The 15,707-nt window shown below is 39.5% G+C and overlaps 1 protein-coding gene across 12 annotated transcripts in view; it reads right to left on the reverse strand.

Moving 5' to 3' along the window:
- The window catches only part of DLG1 (discs large MAGUK scaffold protein 1), a 223,123-nt gene that overhangs the window by 67,961 nt on the left and 139,455 nt on the right, over nt 1–15,707 (reverse strand). For all 12 annotated transcript variants that reach the window (XM_020964824.2, XM_078147262.1, XM_020964830.2 and 9 more), the window contains one exon: nt 15,644–15,697. In XM_020964824.2, the coding sequence (XP_020820483.1) occupies nt 15,644–15,697 (54 nt within the window). The remainder of the gene's footprint in view (nt 1–15,643; nt 15,698–15,707) is intronic.

A 15,707-nucleotide genomic window follows, 5' to 3' on the forward strand; every position in this document is an offset into this window, starting at 1 on the left:
TCAAACAACCCTGGGAGGCAGGTGTGATTTATTATCCTCATTTTCTACATGAGGAAACAAGGGTAAGAGGGCTTGAGGGACATGCCCAGGGCCCCAGAACTTCCATGAAGTTTCTGAGGCCAGTTGCAAAATAGATCTTCCTGACTTCAAGTTCAATGCGCTATAACCGCATGATTTTTCGATTCTCGTGTATTTTGGGTTATGCTGCTGTCTGTTAGGAAGACTGCCAGGAGTTGATATATTTAGAACTAATGAGATAAAAGGACAGAAAATCCTCTTTTCTGTAAGCAAAGTCATGGAGAAGATCCGGCCCCTAGATCAGTAGTGGTTACAGAGGCAGAGAAGTATTACAGATTAGCTCCTAGGCTGGAAGTGTCCTGTACAAGGTCACAAGGCAGGGACAGCAGGTTAATTTGCTTTGAAATACTCAAACAGACTTTTCATAACATCAGAGACACAAAAGAAAAGCTATACATTTTAAATGGAAGAACTTTATTTAAAAGGCTCGATTAATGTCCAAGTATGGAAAATGTAAACTGAGTGCTTAAAAAGCAATAGGAACTGGACGTGGGGTTTCTTTGGCAGGAGATTGCTGGCAGCACTTGCCCCAGGCTCTGCATTCAGGATGAGCTTCCCGCTTCCAGGTTACATCTGTTCACACTAGGATGCCTCTCACCCTCTGTTTTACCATGGTCTTCTTAAAAATGGGGGTTACAGGGGAGAGGAGAGACAAATTCCTGACCCATGAATCACTGAAATACTATCTTAAAAAGTAATGACGACTGAGCATCAGCATTTTTTAGGTTGCCTCACTCTTCGAAATTCACCTACAAGCAAGGTCAACATCTGATACGTGACACACTCTCATTTCAGCATTCTAAATGGATTCCTTCCTCATGACTGATCTCTAAGACATTGAACTACTGCTGATGGAAATTCATTCTGAAATTCAATATTCTCATGTGCTCATCCTCTAAAAGAAATGAGCAGATGAAAGATCCATCTTGATTCCTTTTCAAAATGGAAACAACCTTAAGAAGATGGATTTAGTTTAGCGGAAGCACCAAGTACATACGTGCAAGTAACCATGCCACCTAACGAATTAGAAATCCAATCCCTGTTCTATGCAGCTGTAAGGACGCTCTCTCCACCGAGTCACATTTGAGGTTACACATGATAATGCGTGATGACACTTGGTAGCCCTTCATTGGAAAGGCAGCCAATTTTGTACCTCTTTTCCTATACTGAGCACAATGCTGCAGATGGAGTCTAACATCAGCAGAACAAAATAGAACAATAACCTTCAAACGGGATCTTCTTTTATTCATGGAGCACCTGAGACAGCCCCTGCCCTCTGGGCCACAACCACCACAATTAGTTCTGTACCTCTAGTCACAGATAGGAAGGCTTAGTACCATCGGAAGTCAAGATCTCAGGGTGTCTCTGCCACATGAGGTCTCCTGAGTCAAGAACATCACAGAGGCCTCATCAGCAGGAGCCCTGTTCACAGCAGCTCAAGTCAGAGGGGCAGGAGGCAGCCAGTGCAGATCCTCGGCATCACCACTCTAGAGCCAAGAGGGAGAGGTGCTGGCTTCCTGTCCTGGCGATTCCTTATGTCACACTATCTTAGAATAAGTTGGAGGGGGAGTACAGGTGTGTGGAACCCAACCCTCCAAAACTAAATCATGACATTATGCAGACCTTAATACCAGAGTCTCAGAACTTAAAATACGGGGCAGCTCTATAAGCCAGAAGTAATAATAGTAAGAGCTACCATTAGATGGCCCTTCATTGTTCTTGAAGTGTGTAACATAGCTTTTCTCATCTGATTCTCAGGACAAGCTTCTAAGGCAGGTGCTACCATTACCCCCCTTTTATAGATTGGGCGGGGGAGAAACAAGCTTACAAAAGTGACTTGTCTAGGGTCAATCAATCAGCATTTATTAAGTGCCTGCTATATGAAAAGAATTGCCCTGGGGGCCAGGGATTACAAAGACAAAACACATAGATTCAGGCTTCAAGGAGCAAACATTCTACTGGGGGAGACAAAACAACATAAAGAAAAGTATATAGATGAGAAGTACAAGGGAATTTTTCAATTGAGGGCTGTAGGGGAAGGATCTGAAAGAAATGAGAAATTTTCATAATTTAGGGCAGTTAGGTGGCTCAGTAGATAAGAGAGCTGGGCCTGGAGTCAGGAAGACTTGAGTTCAAAACAGCCATAAATACTTGCTAGCTGTGTGTCCCTGGGCAAGTCTCAGTTTGCCTCAGTTTCCTCAACTGTAAAATAATAGCCCCTAGCTCCCAGGATTGCATGAGGCTCAAATGAGGTAATAATTGTAAAGTACTTAGCACCGTGCCTGGCACCGAGTAAATACTATCTAAGGGTTAGCTATTATCATTAATTCTAAGAGTCAGATGAAGAAGGTGTGTACTCCTCCGGGGTCTGGCACAGAGACCTGCCTTGACCACCACTGTGCATACAGCCTTGCCTAGGGCTCATGGTGGGAGCTGGCAATGGCTCCGCCTCTGAGGGCAGAATTACACAGATCTGTCAGCCAATCCAAATCCAGGGCCACGCTGGCTGGGGTCTTCCCTCACACATGACTTCTTGTTTACTCTATATGGATGCTTCATGTACATTTCACATACAGTTATCTACAACAACTAATGGTCTATTACAACAACTAATACAAATAATTCTTGGTCTTTTTCCCCTAATAACTAATGAAACTAATGGCTTCCTTCATTCAAATACATAAACACATTTTGCCTTGTGTGGGATCCCCAGAGCTTTACAAAGTGACTGGCACATAACAAGTCCTTAATAAAGCTTGATTAATAAATGAACTAACTACAGTCCAAACATATTCGTGTTTTGTTGGTTAGTTGTCTGAAAACAAATGCCACAATTTCCTAACAGTTGGTCCTCTGTACCAAGTCTCTCCCCATTCCAGTCCATTAATTTTCCTTTCTTTTTTTTTTAATTTATTTTTAGCTTTCAACAATCACTTCCATACGTTTTTGAAGTTTAAATTTTTCTCCCCCTCCCTCCCCATGACGGTGTGCAATCTGACATAGACTCTACATATACATTCTTATTAAATATATTTTCACATTTGTGATGTTTTAAGGAAGAATTAGAACCAATAGAGGAACCACCAGAAAGAGGGGGAAAAAAACAACAAAGAAGAAAAAAAAAGCAAATAGTCTGCTTCAGTCTGCATTCTAGCTCCATAGTCCTTTCTTTGGGTGTGGACAGCATTTTCCATCTTTAGACTTTTGGAGATATCTTAGATCCTTGCATTGCTGAGAAGAGCTAAGTCTGTCAATATTAATCATAATACAACATGGCTGTTACCATGTACAACATTCTCCTGGTTCTGCTCACTTCACTCAGCATCAGTCCATACAAGTCTTTCCAGGTCTTTCTGAAATCCACTTGCTCATCATTTCTTATAGAATAATAGTATTCCATCACATTCATATACCACAACTTGTTCAGCCTTTCCCCAGCTGACGGGCATCCCCTCAATTTCCAGTTCTTTGCCACCACAGAACGAGCTGCTATAAATATTTTTGCACATGTGGGTCCTTTCCCCATTTTTATGATCTCTTTGGGATACAGCCCTAGAAGTGCTGTTGCTGGGTCAACAACAATTTTCATTAAGTGAAGATCAGACCATATGACTCCTTTATTGGAAAAATTCAAGGAGCTTTTTTTTTTTTGGCACAAGGCAATGGGGTGAAGTGACTTGCCCAGGGTCACACAGCTAACAAGCATCAAGTGTCTAAGGTCGGATTTGAACTCAGGTCTTCCTGACTCCAGGGCCGGTGCTCTATCCACTGTGCCATCTAGTTGCCGCCTCCCCCCCCCTTCAAGAGGCTTTTGATTGCCCCCAGGACAAAATATAATTTTTTTCTGTTTAGCATTTAAAACCTACACCCTGGCCCCAACTTCTATTTCTAGCCTCAGGAAATACTGCCTAGGCACCCAGTGAACCAGCCAAAATGGGACACTCCCTCTTCTATCTCAGTGATTTTGGACTGGCAATCTTTGAACTGCAGGAGGCATTCCCTCCTTCTTTCCCCCTCCCTCCTTCCTTCCCCTCTCCCTTCTGTTCTTTAAGGGATGCTAATGAACTGTGCAACCCAGGAAGATTCTCCTGGATCCCTCCCACTTCCCAGGACTCTCACTTGTCTCTCCCCTTCAAACACATGCTACACTTTTTTCTTGTATAGTAGTCACTTAACAAATACTTGCTGATCTCTCTCTAAAAAAAGTAACATGAAGGGTTGGGGGGGGGAGAGAATTTGGAACTCAAAATTTGAAAAAAAAAATGTCAATATTGTTTTTACACAGAATTGGTGGGAAAATAAAATATTAATATTTTAACATTTAAGATACATTAAAATTAAATTAACTTTATTAATTAAAATTAATATTTAAATTTTTAAAAAATTAAATAATAATAATAATTAATAAAAAGTGACATGCTTCATCATCAGTATTGGGGATCCCTGACTAGACACTGCCCTAACTAGACTTCTTCAGTTCAGAAAAAAAAAAGAGCAAACCATAAATGAAATGCCTAACCTGAAAATCCTAGAACCAAATGGATTTACAAGCAACTTCTGTCAAATGATCAAGGAACAATAAATTTCAATATTACACAAACTATTTGGAAAAACAGCAAAAAGAAATTATTCTACTAAGTTCCTTCCATGATATAAACAGTCTTGATACCTAAGCCAGATAGAGAAAAAAAAACAGAAAAAAACCCTACAAAAATGCCCAATGAATATTTGTACAAAAATTTTAAATAAAATATTAGCAAACAACATATCACAAAGATAATACATTACCATTAGGTTGGATTTATAACAGGAATGCAGTCCTAGTGTAATATTAGAAAAACTAAAAACATAACCAATATGTTAAAAACAAGAAATACAAAAATTATTTACTTAGAAAAAGCTTGAGAAAATTACAATATCCATTTCTGTTAAGACCACAAAATGCAGGAATAAATTAAACCTTTTTTTAAAATAAGAACACGCACGCATGCACGCACGCACGCTACCAGCATCACATATAACGGGAATAAAGTAATGGCATTTTCATTAAGATGAGAGGTGAAGCAAGGATGCCCACTGTCACAACTACCATGTGAAATATATATATGGTGCTAAAAATGTCTGCAATAGCAAAAAGGCAAGAAAAAGAAAACGGAAGAATAAGCATAGGAAAAGAAACACTGCTTCCCACAAATGACAATGATGTACTTAGAGAAGGAAAGAGAGAAAACAAAAAAAGTTACAAAATAACTTTAGCAAAGTCACAGGATATAAAACAAATACACATTAAGTCATCACCATTTCTGTACTTTTTTTTTTTTAGGTTTTTGTTTTTTGGTGAGGCAATTGCGGTTAAGTGATTTGCCGAAGGTCACACAGCTAGTGGGTGTTATGTGTCTGAGGCCACATTTGAACTCAGGTCCTCCTGACTCCAGGGCTGGTGCTCTATCCACTGTGCCACCTAGCTGCCCCAACATTTCTGTACATTGCCAACAAAATTTGTCAAGAAGAAGTAGAAAAATTATTTAAAATAACTACAGAATTTATAAAATACTTGGGAGTCTACCTACTAGCACACTGACAGAGTAACTTATATGAGAACAACTATAAAACACTTTACAGAAATATAGAAATAATAGGAAAACTACAAATGATCAAGGGTAGATAAAACCAATATAAAAAATACGACAATACTATCTAACAATATATTTATCCAATGCTGCACCAATTAAACTACCCAAAGGCTTATATCAAAGAGACAGAAAAATAAATTCATATTGACATAAAAAAGTTTTTAAATCTCTCGGGAAATAATAAAATACAAAGGGGAAGGGGGGGGGTTGAGAGGGCAGGCTTGGTAGAATCAGATCTCAAGCTAAACTACAAAGCAATCATCATTAAAAGATTTGGGGCTGATTAACATGTAGAAAAGTTGATCAGTGGACCAGATTACAAAGACAACATATAAAGCCAATGAGTGTATGATAAAACCAAAGGCCCCAGCAACTGGAGTAAGATAAAAACTATCAAGAAAACTATACAGCATTCTAGCAGAAACTAGGTATACGCCAACATCTTACACAGTGAATAAAAAAGATTAATAGAAGACAAACTGGATAATTTTGATTCTGAAAATTTTAAGTCTTTGCACAAAGAAAAATGATAGAAAAAAAGCAGGTCAGCTAGAAGAAAATCTTTGCAGTAAGTTTCATTGATGAGAGTCTCATTTCCAAAATATATAATATATATAAATACATCAATATATAAGGTTAAATATGTTAAACAGACAAGAATCAAAGCCATTCCAAATAATAAATGGTCAAAGGATATGAATGGGTCGTTTTCAGAGGTAGACATCACAGCTATCAATAGCCAGTGAAAAAAATCACTAATTAGAGAATAATTAGAAAGATGCAAAGTAAGGAAGTTTCAGGTTGTAACTTGAATGGGCAAAGTTTATCAAAAAGGAAAATGTCAAATGTTCACTAATAGGGGCTGGAGAAATCAGCTGTGAACTGGCCCAGCCATTCCACAAGTCAGTTCCAAATGACCCCTTTTTGAACAACTGATCCCACTCCAAGGCCTGTATCTCTAAGAGATCAAAAAAAGAGGAAAAGGACCTATGTGTAAAAAAACTACTTCTAATATCTCTCTTTGTAGTAGCAAATAACCAGAAACTAAGGGGCTACTGATAAACTGGGAATTGCTAAACAAATTATGGTGTATAAATATAATGCAATACTATTAAGCCATACAAAATGATGAAAAGGTCCGATTTCAAGTGCTATCTAGAACAACTTACATGAACTGATGAAGAGGGAAAAGAGCAGAATGAGGAAAACCATTCACACATTAACAACAATGCTATAAGTAAATAAACAATGCTGAAAGCAAAAATGACTCTGGGTCCACACAAATATGCACCAAGATTTCAGAGAACCAAATTATTCAATGAACCTCATGACTGAAGTGATGAACTCAAGATGCAAAATGGGATGCATGATTTGGGGACAAGGGCAATACAGGAACTTGCATTCCTACACTCCGTATGTTTTTTTTAGAAAAAGTTTTGTTTTTTCATCTTCCATCCAATGGCGAGGTATGGGAGTGAGAAAAGAAAACTGTGTGGTGTTCTTTAAAAACTGAAATTCATGTTTTCTAAAGCGAGCATCCTGAATATGCTGAGCTCTGTTCTCTATCTCCGTGGTACCTTCTGAGGTAAAGACAGGGGAGGGAGCAGGAAGTGCAGCGCTGAGACCCGGCAGGCTCCAGTCATCTATTCAAATCAATGAATGAACAGTGATCTGCCTTTTCCTATTCCTGGAACTTTCTGTTTTTATTTTTTCCAATTAAATGTGATTCCAATGTAAAAAAAAAACATCTTTAACATTCTTTTTTTAAATATAATTTTGAGTTCCAAATTCTCTCCTTCCATTGCCTCCCCCCAATTCAGAAGACAAGCAATTTGATATAGGTTATACACATGAGGTGATGCAAAACATTTTCATTGTAACTCTGTTGTGGAAAGAAAACAGATGGAAGGAAGGGAGGAAGAAGGATGTTTCGATCTGCATTCGTTCTTTCTCTGGAGGATGGCATTTCTTCATCCTAAGTCTTTTGGAATTCTCTCAGATCAACGTATTGATGAAAATAGTCAAGTCGTTCACAGCTAACCATCATACACCACGGCTGTTACTGTGTCCAATGTCCTCCTGGTTATGCTCACGTCACTCTGTATCAGTCCATACACGTCTTTCCAGGACTTTCTGAAAGCATCTCGCTTATCATTTCTCATAGCACAACAGTATTCTGTAAAAATGATACACTACAACTTGTCCAGCCATTTCCCAACTGATGGCTAACCCATCGATTTCTAATTCTTTGCCACAAAAAAAAAGAGCTGATATGAATACTTTTGTACATATAAATCCTTTTCCCTTTTTAAAAAATCTCTTTGACATACAGACCTAGTAGTGGTACTGCAGGGTCAAAGGTTTGGTTTGCCCTTCAGGCATAGTTCCAAATTGCATTCCAGAATGACTGGATCAGTTCACAACTCCACCAACAGTGTATTAGTGTCCCAGTTTTCCCACATCCCCTCCAACAGTTGTTATTTTCTTTTTTTTTGTCATATTAGCCAATGTGATAGCTGTTTTAATTTGTATTTCTCTAATCAAAAGTGATTTAGAGCTTTTCTTCATATGACTATGGATAGCCTTGATCTCTTCATCTAAGAACTGCTTGTTCATATCCTTTTATTATTTTATCCCTTCATCAATTGGGGAATGACTCATATTCTTATAAACTTGACTCCGTTCTCTATATATTTGAGAAATAAGGCCTTTATCACAGGCACTTGCTATGAAGATTGTTTCCCAGCTTTCTGCTTTCCTTCCAATCTTGGTTGCACTGCTTTTGTTTGTGCAAAAATTTTTTTAATTTAGTATAATCAAAATTATCTATTTTACATTTCTTAATACTCTCTAATCTCCTGTTTAGTCACGAATTCTTCCCTTTTCCACAGATCGGACAGATTTGCTCTTCTAATCTGCTTATGGTATCACCCTTTATGTCTAAATCATGCATCCATTTTGACCATATCTTGGCATACAGTGTAAGATGTTGGTCTATGCCTAGTTTCTGTCATACTATTTTCCAGTTTTCCCAGCAATTTTTGTCAGATAGTGAGTTCTTATCTCAGAGGCTGAGGTCTTTGAGTTTATCAAACACTAGCTTACTATGGTCATTCACTACTGCGTTTTGTGTCCCTAATCTATTCTACTGATCCACCACTCTACTTCTTAGCCAGTATCAGATAGTTTTGATGATTACTGCTTTATAATATAGTTTGAAGATCTGGTATTGCTAGCCTTCCTGTGCATTTTTTTTTTCATTTATTCTCTTGATATTCTTGACCTTTTATTCTTCCAGATGAATTTTAATTTTTTCTTGCCCTATCAAACAGTTTTTTGATAGTTTGACTGGTATGGCATGGAATAAATAGGTTAATTTAGGCAGAACTGTCATTTTTCCAGATGAATTTTGTTATTATTTTTTCTAGCTCTATAAAATAATTTTTGGTAGCTTGATTGGTATGGCATTCAATAGGGAAATTAATTTAGGTAAAATTGTCATTTTTATTATATTAGCTCAGCCTACTCATGAGCAACTGATATTTTTCCAATTATTTAGATCTGACTTTATTTGCGTGAAAAGTGTTTTGTAATTTTGTTCATATAGTTCCTGGATTTGTTTTGGCAGATAGACTCCCAAATATTTTATAATGTCTACAGTAACCTTAAATGGAATTTCTCTTTCTATCTCTTGCTGTTTGATTTTGTTAGTAATATACAATGATTTATGTGGGTTTATTTTATATACTGCAACTTCACTAAAGCTGATAATTATTTCAAGTAGTTTTTTGGTTGATTTTCTAGGATTCTCTAAGTATACCATCATATCATCTGCAAAGAGTGATAATTTTGTTTCCTCATTGTCTATTCTAATTCCTTCAATTCTTTTTCTTCTCTTATGGCTATTGCTAACATTTCTAGTAAAATATTGATAGTGGACATCCTTGCTTCACCTCTGATCACACTGGGAAGGCTCCTTGCTTATCTCCATTACAGATAATGCTTGCTGATGGTTTTAGATAGATGCTGCTTATCATTTTAAGGAAAGCTCCATTTACTCCTATGCTCTCTAGTGTTCATAGGAATGGGTGTTGTATTTTGTCAAAAGCCTTTTCAGCACCTATTGAGACAATCAGGTGACTTCTGTTGGTTTTGTTATATGGTCGATTATGTTGATATTTTCCTAATACTGAATCAACTCTGCATTCCTGGTATAAATTCCACCTGGTCACAGGGTATGATCCTTGTGATATATTGCTACAATCTCCCTGCTAGCATTTTATTTAAATTATTTGCGTTGATATTCATTAGGGAAATTGGTCTCTAGTTTTCTTTCTTTATTTTAGCTCTTCTTGGTTTAAGCATCAGCATATTTGTGTCATAAAAGGAATTTGGCAGGACTCCTTTGTTTATTTTTCCAAATAGTTTATATAGTTGAAATTAACTCTTCTTTAAATGTTTAGTAGAATTCACTTGTGAACCCATCTGGTCCTGGGGATTTTTTCTTAGGGAGTTCATTAATGGCTTGTTCAATTTCTTTTTCTAAGATGGGGTTATTTAGGCATTCTGTTTCCTCATCTCTTAACTTGGGTAATTTATATTTTTTGTAAATATTCATTGATTTCACTCAGATTTTCAATTTATTGACATATAATTGGGCAAAAATATGTCCTAATGATTGCTTTAATTTCTTCTTCATTGGCAGTTATTTCTCCCTTTTCATTTTTGATAGTGGATATCTGGTTTTCTTCTTTCTTTTTAATCAACCAATGGCTTATTTATCTAATTAGTTTTTTCATAAAACCAGCTCCTAGTTTTATTTATTAGCTCAATAGTTTTCTTACTTTCAATTTTATTAATCTCACCTTTGGTTTTCAGGATTTCCAATTTGATGCTCAACTGGGGATTTTTGATTTGTTCTTTTTTTTTCATTCTCCATATCCAACCATAATCTACTGGCTTTCCACCCCTTCCTCAGCCCTCCATTACATAACCCTGCTCTTCATCCTCACTGTGACCTCCAGACCGTTCTCTCCCAGGCCATCTCCCCTGCACTCACCTCTCTCTCCTCTTCTCCCCATCTCCACCCCTTAGTGAACACCAGTTCCACTCTACACTGTCCTTCTCTCTTGAATCCCTCGCCCCTTTGTTATATTCCCAACTACACCAGCCACGCCTCAGACTTGGATCACTCCCACCGTACATTGTTTTCATTCCTGTACACAGATACATGCTGAACAAAGATGAAGAAAATCACACAACCATTCTGACTGGGTCCACTAAAAATTTATGTCTTACAATCTCACCTGGGTCCTCGCTGCCGCTAGGCAATCTTTTTACCCACCTCTGATTAGCTTATCTTGTCACACTCCACCAAGGCTCTTCCAAACCTCCTCAAACCTCCCACAGCTCCCCTTCCCCTCTCCTCTGTCAGCTGAGATCCCTCCCTCATATTTTACAGAAAAAAATAAGGCTATTCAGCATGAGCTCCCCCTTCTCCCCTCTTCCTCACCTCCTGTCACTCAGACATCTTCTGCCCCCTCTCCTCCTTCTCCCCGTCTCACATGATGAGGTGTCCTTACTACTGACCAAGGCCAATCTCTACCTGCTCAAATGATCCTACTCCATTCTGTCTCTTCCAGCAGATTATCCCTGTCATTTCTACTCTGTCACTTACCTTCAATTTCTCCCTCTCTACTGGCTCCTTCCCTAATGCCTATAAAAATGCCCAAATCTCCATTTCCTATACTATGCTGACTGTGAAGCAACTAACTCTTACTTTTTTCCTAAATGAAAGGAGCCTAATTTCATTCATTCCCCAGTTTAGAGAGGGAGGAATGCTATAGGAGAAACCCCAGCTGCCGGGTACAATGAGATTAGTGCCATGGGACAAAGCACTTACTTCTGCAATGCAGTGTGCTCGTTTACAAAGTGAAGTATTTGGACTGGGTCTCTTCCTTTTCTAAAATCCAAGATTTTAATCAATAAATATTCATATTCCTATGACTCAGGTTCATATTAATGCATGCTTTTAAACAATTAAAGACCTCAAAGTTTGAACAGCCTCAGAGAGTCTAAAAATAATGATGCATTAGGTTAACAAATAAAGACAGGCTCATGCCAGTGTCAAGGAGTGCTCTTCCTAATTAAAAATTTAGGCAGCTGTGTACCAACGCTAGAAACTTGAAAGAAAACCACTGCTTGAAAAGTCCTACTGAATAATGCATGGCACTTTGGGCACATCTGGAAACACAGTAGGCAAGGAGGGTGGCCAGAGGACCTGAGTTTTCATTTCCAGCACTGCTCTTCACTACTTATAACTTGTCAGCCGTCCTTCGTTCTGCATCAGGAAGATGACACTAGGACAACGTGTGGGACTGCAGCAAAGCCATTCAACCCCTAAGAGCACCAGACTAAGTGGCCTCCAAGGTCCCTTTCAGGAATAAGGAAAGCTACAATCCCTGTAGAGATAAGGCTGCTCCACTGACATGGAGGAAAGACAGGAAGTGAGTAAGATTCATTCCTCACTCAGCCAGAGGGAATTTCTCTAATTTTCACCCCAGGGGACAGGACAGGGGCCACATCAAGTCAGCCAGCCCCTACAGAGCTTCCCCCAGGGAAGTGGGGGCATCCTCGCCCTGTCAGATTGAGCACAGGGGAGGAGAATTTCAGCTTATTCTTTCACATCAGGTCCCGATCCACCCTGATCAGGGTTACTTTTTTTTCTGATCTATTTCAGATTATTAGCATCATATTCCAGAATTTTTAAGATTTTAAAATTCGCTTTTACTGGCAAATCTTGCTTGACTCTGGAAAACTGTCAATTATATTGATTTGCCTAATGTATTCCAATACTTAGCTTCTATCTTTTTTTTAACTTATTCTATAGCCGGCAAAAGGCAATGTCTTCTAAGAAGTAGAACATCCCAAATGTTCAAGTACCCTCCCTGTACAACAGTAATAAATGGCAGAAAGGGAGCTACCAAAAATAAGTGTGAGGACAGAGACTTGAATCAAAAAAAGGTGGAGAAAAAAGAAAAAACTAAAAAAGAGAAAAATCTCATAAAAGTTAGACACTAAGAATTTATATCATCATATCATTTTGTGAGCGTACAATTATCCCAGCACAGAGGGCAAAAGAGTTGAAAAGATTTTTTTCTATATTCTTTATTTGAATATAATGAATACATTTTAAGTCATGTTATTCAAGCATAATATGGGGCAACTAGGTGGGACCAGGCCCGGAGTCAGGAAGACTCATCTCCCTGAGTTCAAATGGGGCCTCAGATGCTTCCTAGCTGAGTAACCCTAGGCAAGACACTTGACCTCTGTTTTTGTGAAACTGCTCCAATATCTTCACCAAGAAAATCCCACAAACAGTGTGGTCCACAGGGTCACCACTGAACAACAAGAGGTAGAGGAGAACCAATGCAGAGGCCAGGCAAGAGGAGGACTGCCCTTGGAGAGGCAAATCTTCTAAATGACCCTGTTTGCCAATTACAGTCAGCCCCAAAATTGCACAACTTCCCATAACACAACTGAGATTACCTGAAGGAGTATGGCCTGTTCATCCACACGGGAAGGACTAACTGCAACGCACGGCCATAGCCCAAATTTCAAACTGCATCTGAACGGACATCCTACAGAGCTGGCCCAAGAGTCTGTGGGTCTGAGATGGCTAGGATGGGGGATGAGGAGCTGGGCCTGGCATGAAAAAGTAGGGGAGGAGGGAACGGACACACATTGCTTTTAGGAAACAGCAAAAATATGGCTACTATGGAAATACGTTTTGCATGACTTCACATGCACAATGGCTATCTTATTGTTTGCATTTTTCATGGTAGGGGAGGGAAAGAGGGATAGAATTTGGAACTCAAAACTTTTAAAAATGAATGTAACTGGAAAATAATTGAGCAAAATAAAAAAAAATTTTAAGAAGAAAAAACAAAGGTTAAGGACTTAAGTAAAATGTAGATGCTTAATAAATGTTTGTGATGCTGAGCTAGAGAAAAAAAAAAGAAAGAAAGAAAGCGCACAGCCCTTTCACTGGCTCTATCTTTTCAACACGTTTGGCCAGGGCTGTTTACAGTAGTTAAGGCATAGTACGCTTCTGCCACAAAAGAACGTGTGATCGGCCTCCCCACAAGGCACCTGGTGGGAATGCACAGGCTGCAACATATAACCCAAGAGGACCATCAAAGAAGGAAAGGAGGACACGATGTCATCAAAGAAAGGGAAGCTGGGCTGGCCACGTGATTAGAGCAAAGGATGCTGGGAGGGAGGGAGGAAGTGAGGAGAATGCAGCCTGATGAGCCAGGCACTGGGTGAAGCCCTTTTACAAATATGATCTCCTGGCATCTTCCCAGCAGCCCTAGGGAGTGAGTGCTGTCAGCACTCCATCTGACAGTTTAAGAAATGGAGGCCAACAGAGGGGAAGTGATCTGCCCAGGGTCACACAGCTCCTATGTGTATGAAGTTGAATTTGAACTCAAGTCTTCCTGACTCCAAGTACTGTGCTACTTGGATGGGAATGGCCTGAGTGCTCTACTGGTACCTCTGCAATGTCACAATATAGTAAGGAAGGCTGCTAACCCATTGTCTGGGGACACCAAGAGCCAAGGATGGATAGATACGGACACTCTATGATACAAATCAGTGGAGGCATAGACACCCAACCAGGAAGATCACAGGTCCCTGCGGATTTTCATTCGATCATCCCCAGTACAACCCATAATCCAACCCCATTGGTTCCTTTATTAAAGGCCTGTTGTGTGGCAGGGACTGATACAACAGGTCCCAGGCCAAGCCCTACTCGGTCACTGTTTGGACCCTGACTGACCCAGAATGACTGTAAATACCAATTGTTTCTGTTTTGGCCATAAACTCTAAGGGTCTTTCCCTCTCAGGTTCATTTTTTAAAAAATTTTTGATGAGGTAAAGAGGCCAGTCTCTGCCTCATGTCTGATTAAGGCTTAATCACTGAATGGGCACTGCCTCAGGCAAAATGAGACCTGGGAAAGACTTTAGCTTGAAAGGGCCAAGGTCCTCTACTGCATCCTGGGCCATTTCCAGTTGTCCTGATCTCTGTCTGGCCCCTGGACCCAAATGGCTCCAGAAGAGAAAGTGACGCTGGTGACTCTGCACAGCCCTCCCTCATTTAAATCAAACTTCTTGCATGTCATGGCAGCACCTCCCCAATGTCATGGTCCCCTTTGAGAAGGAAAGACAGACAGCAACAACAACAAAGACAAAGAACAAAACTGTTCTTCCTCCTCCTCCTCCTCTCTTCCTCCCCTCCCTTAGCCCACAGCAACAGCTGCTGTGTCAGCCTGCTGACCTGTACAAGGTAGATAACAGACACAGTCCTTCAGGCCAGAGAGGTATCCCTCTGTACCCAGGTCAAACCCAGGAAAATACGCAACAGAAAAAATGAAAACCGTGATACAGTGAATATCAAATTGCTGCCTGGAGACCTGGCCTGGCCTTCTCCGCAGGCTCTCACACCGGGGCTCCAGGCTTATTCAGCAGATGCCTGAGTCATCCAATGACACACGTACTACAATCATCCATATGGTGACCCTGCTGGCAATTGGTCCAAGATGATCTTTCGAGGTTAATCAGATTTAGTTCAAACATCCTACCATAGATTCCTAATCAAATTTTCCCACTTACTGTCAAAGCAGAAAACCAACTCTTAAGAATAACTTATTTGAATTAGGCTTGCTTCAGCTACTATCACTATCTATGAGCAATTAAATTTAACAAATTTTATTTTGCATCAGAAATATGCCATATTATAACAAGTAGTTACAATTTTATGATTAGAAAATAATTCCATGGTTTCCTTGACAAGATCTGTCTCAAGGCAAAAGGCCTGGCCCCAAGGCCAGGTGGTTGAAACAAATAAGAATATAAAAGAAATGTGAACTTACATATGGTGGAGTCTCCAAGTTATCTGTGTTGACCAGCACTGGAGGAGGATTTGCCTTTGGAGGA

The sequence above is a fragment of the Phascolarctos cinereus genome, unplaced genomic scaffold (genome assembly GCF_003287225.1).
Source record: "Phascolarctos cinereus isolate Bilbo 61053 unplaced genomic scaffold, phaCin_HiC Scaffold_7;HRSCAF=346, whole genome shotgun sequence".
In the NCBI taxonomy this organism is placed as follows: Eukaryota; Metazoa; Chordata; class Mammalia; order Diprotodontia; family Phascolarctidae; genus Phascolarctos; species Phascolarctos cinereus.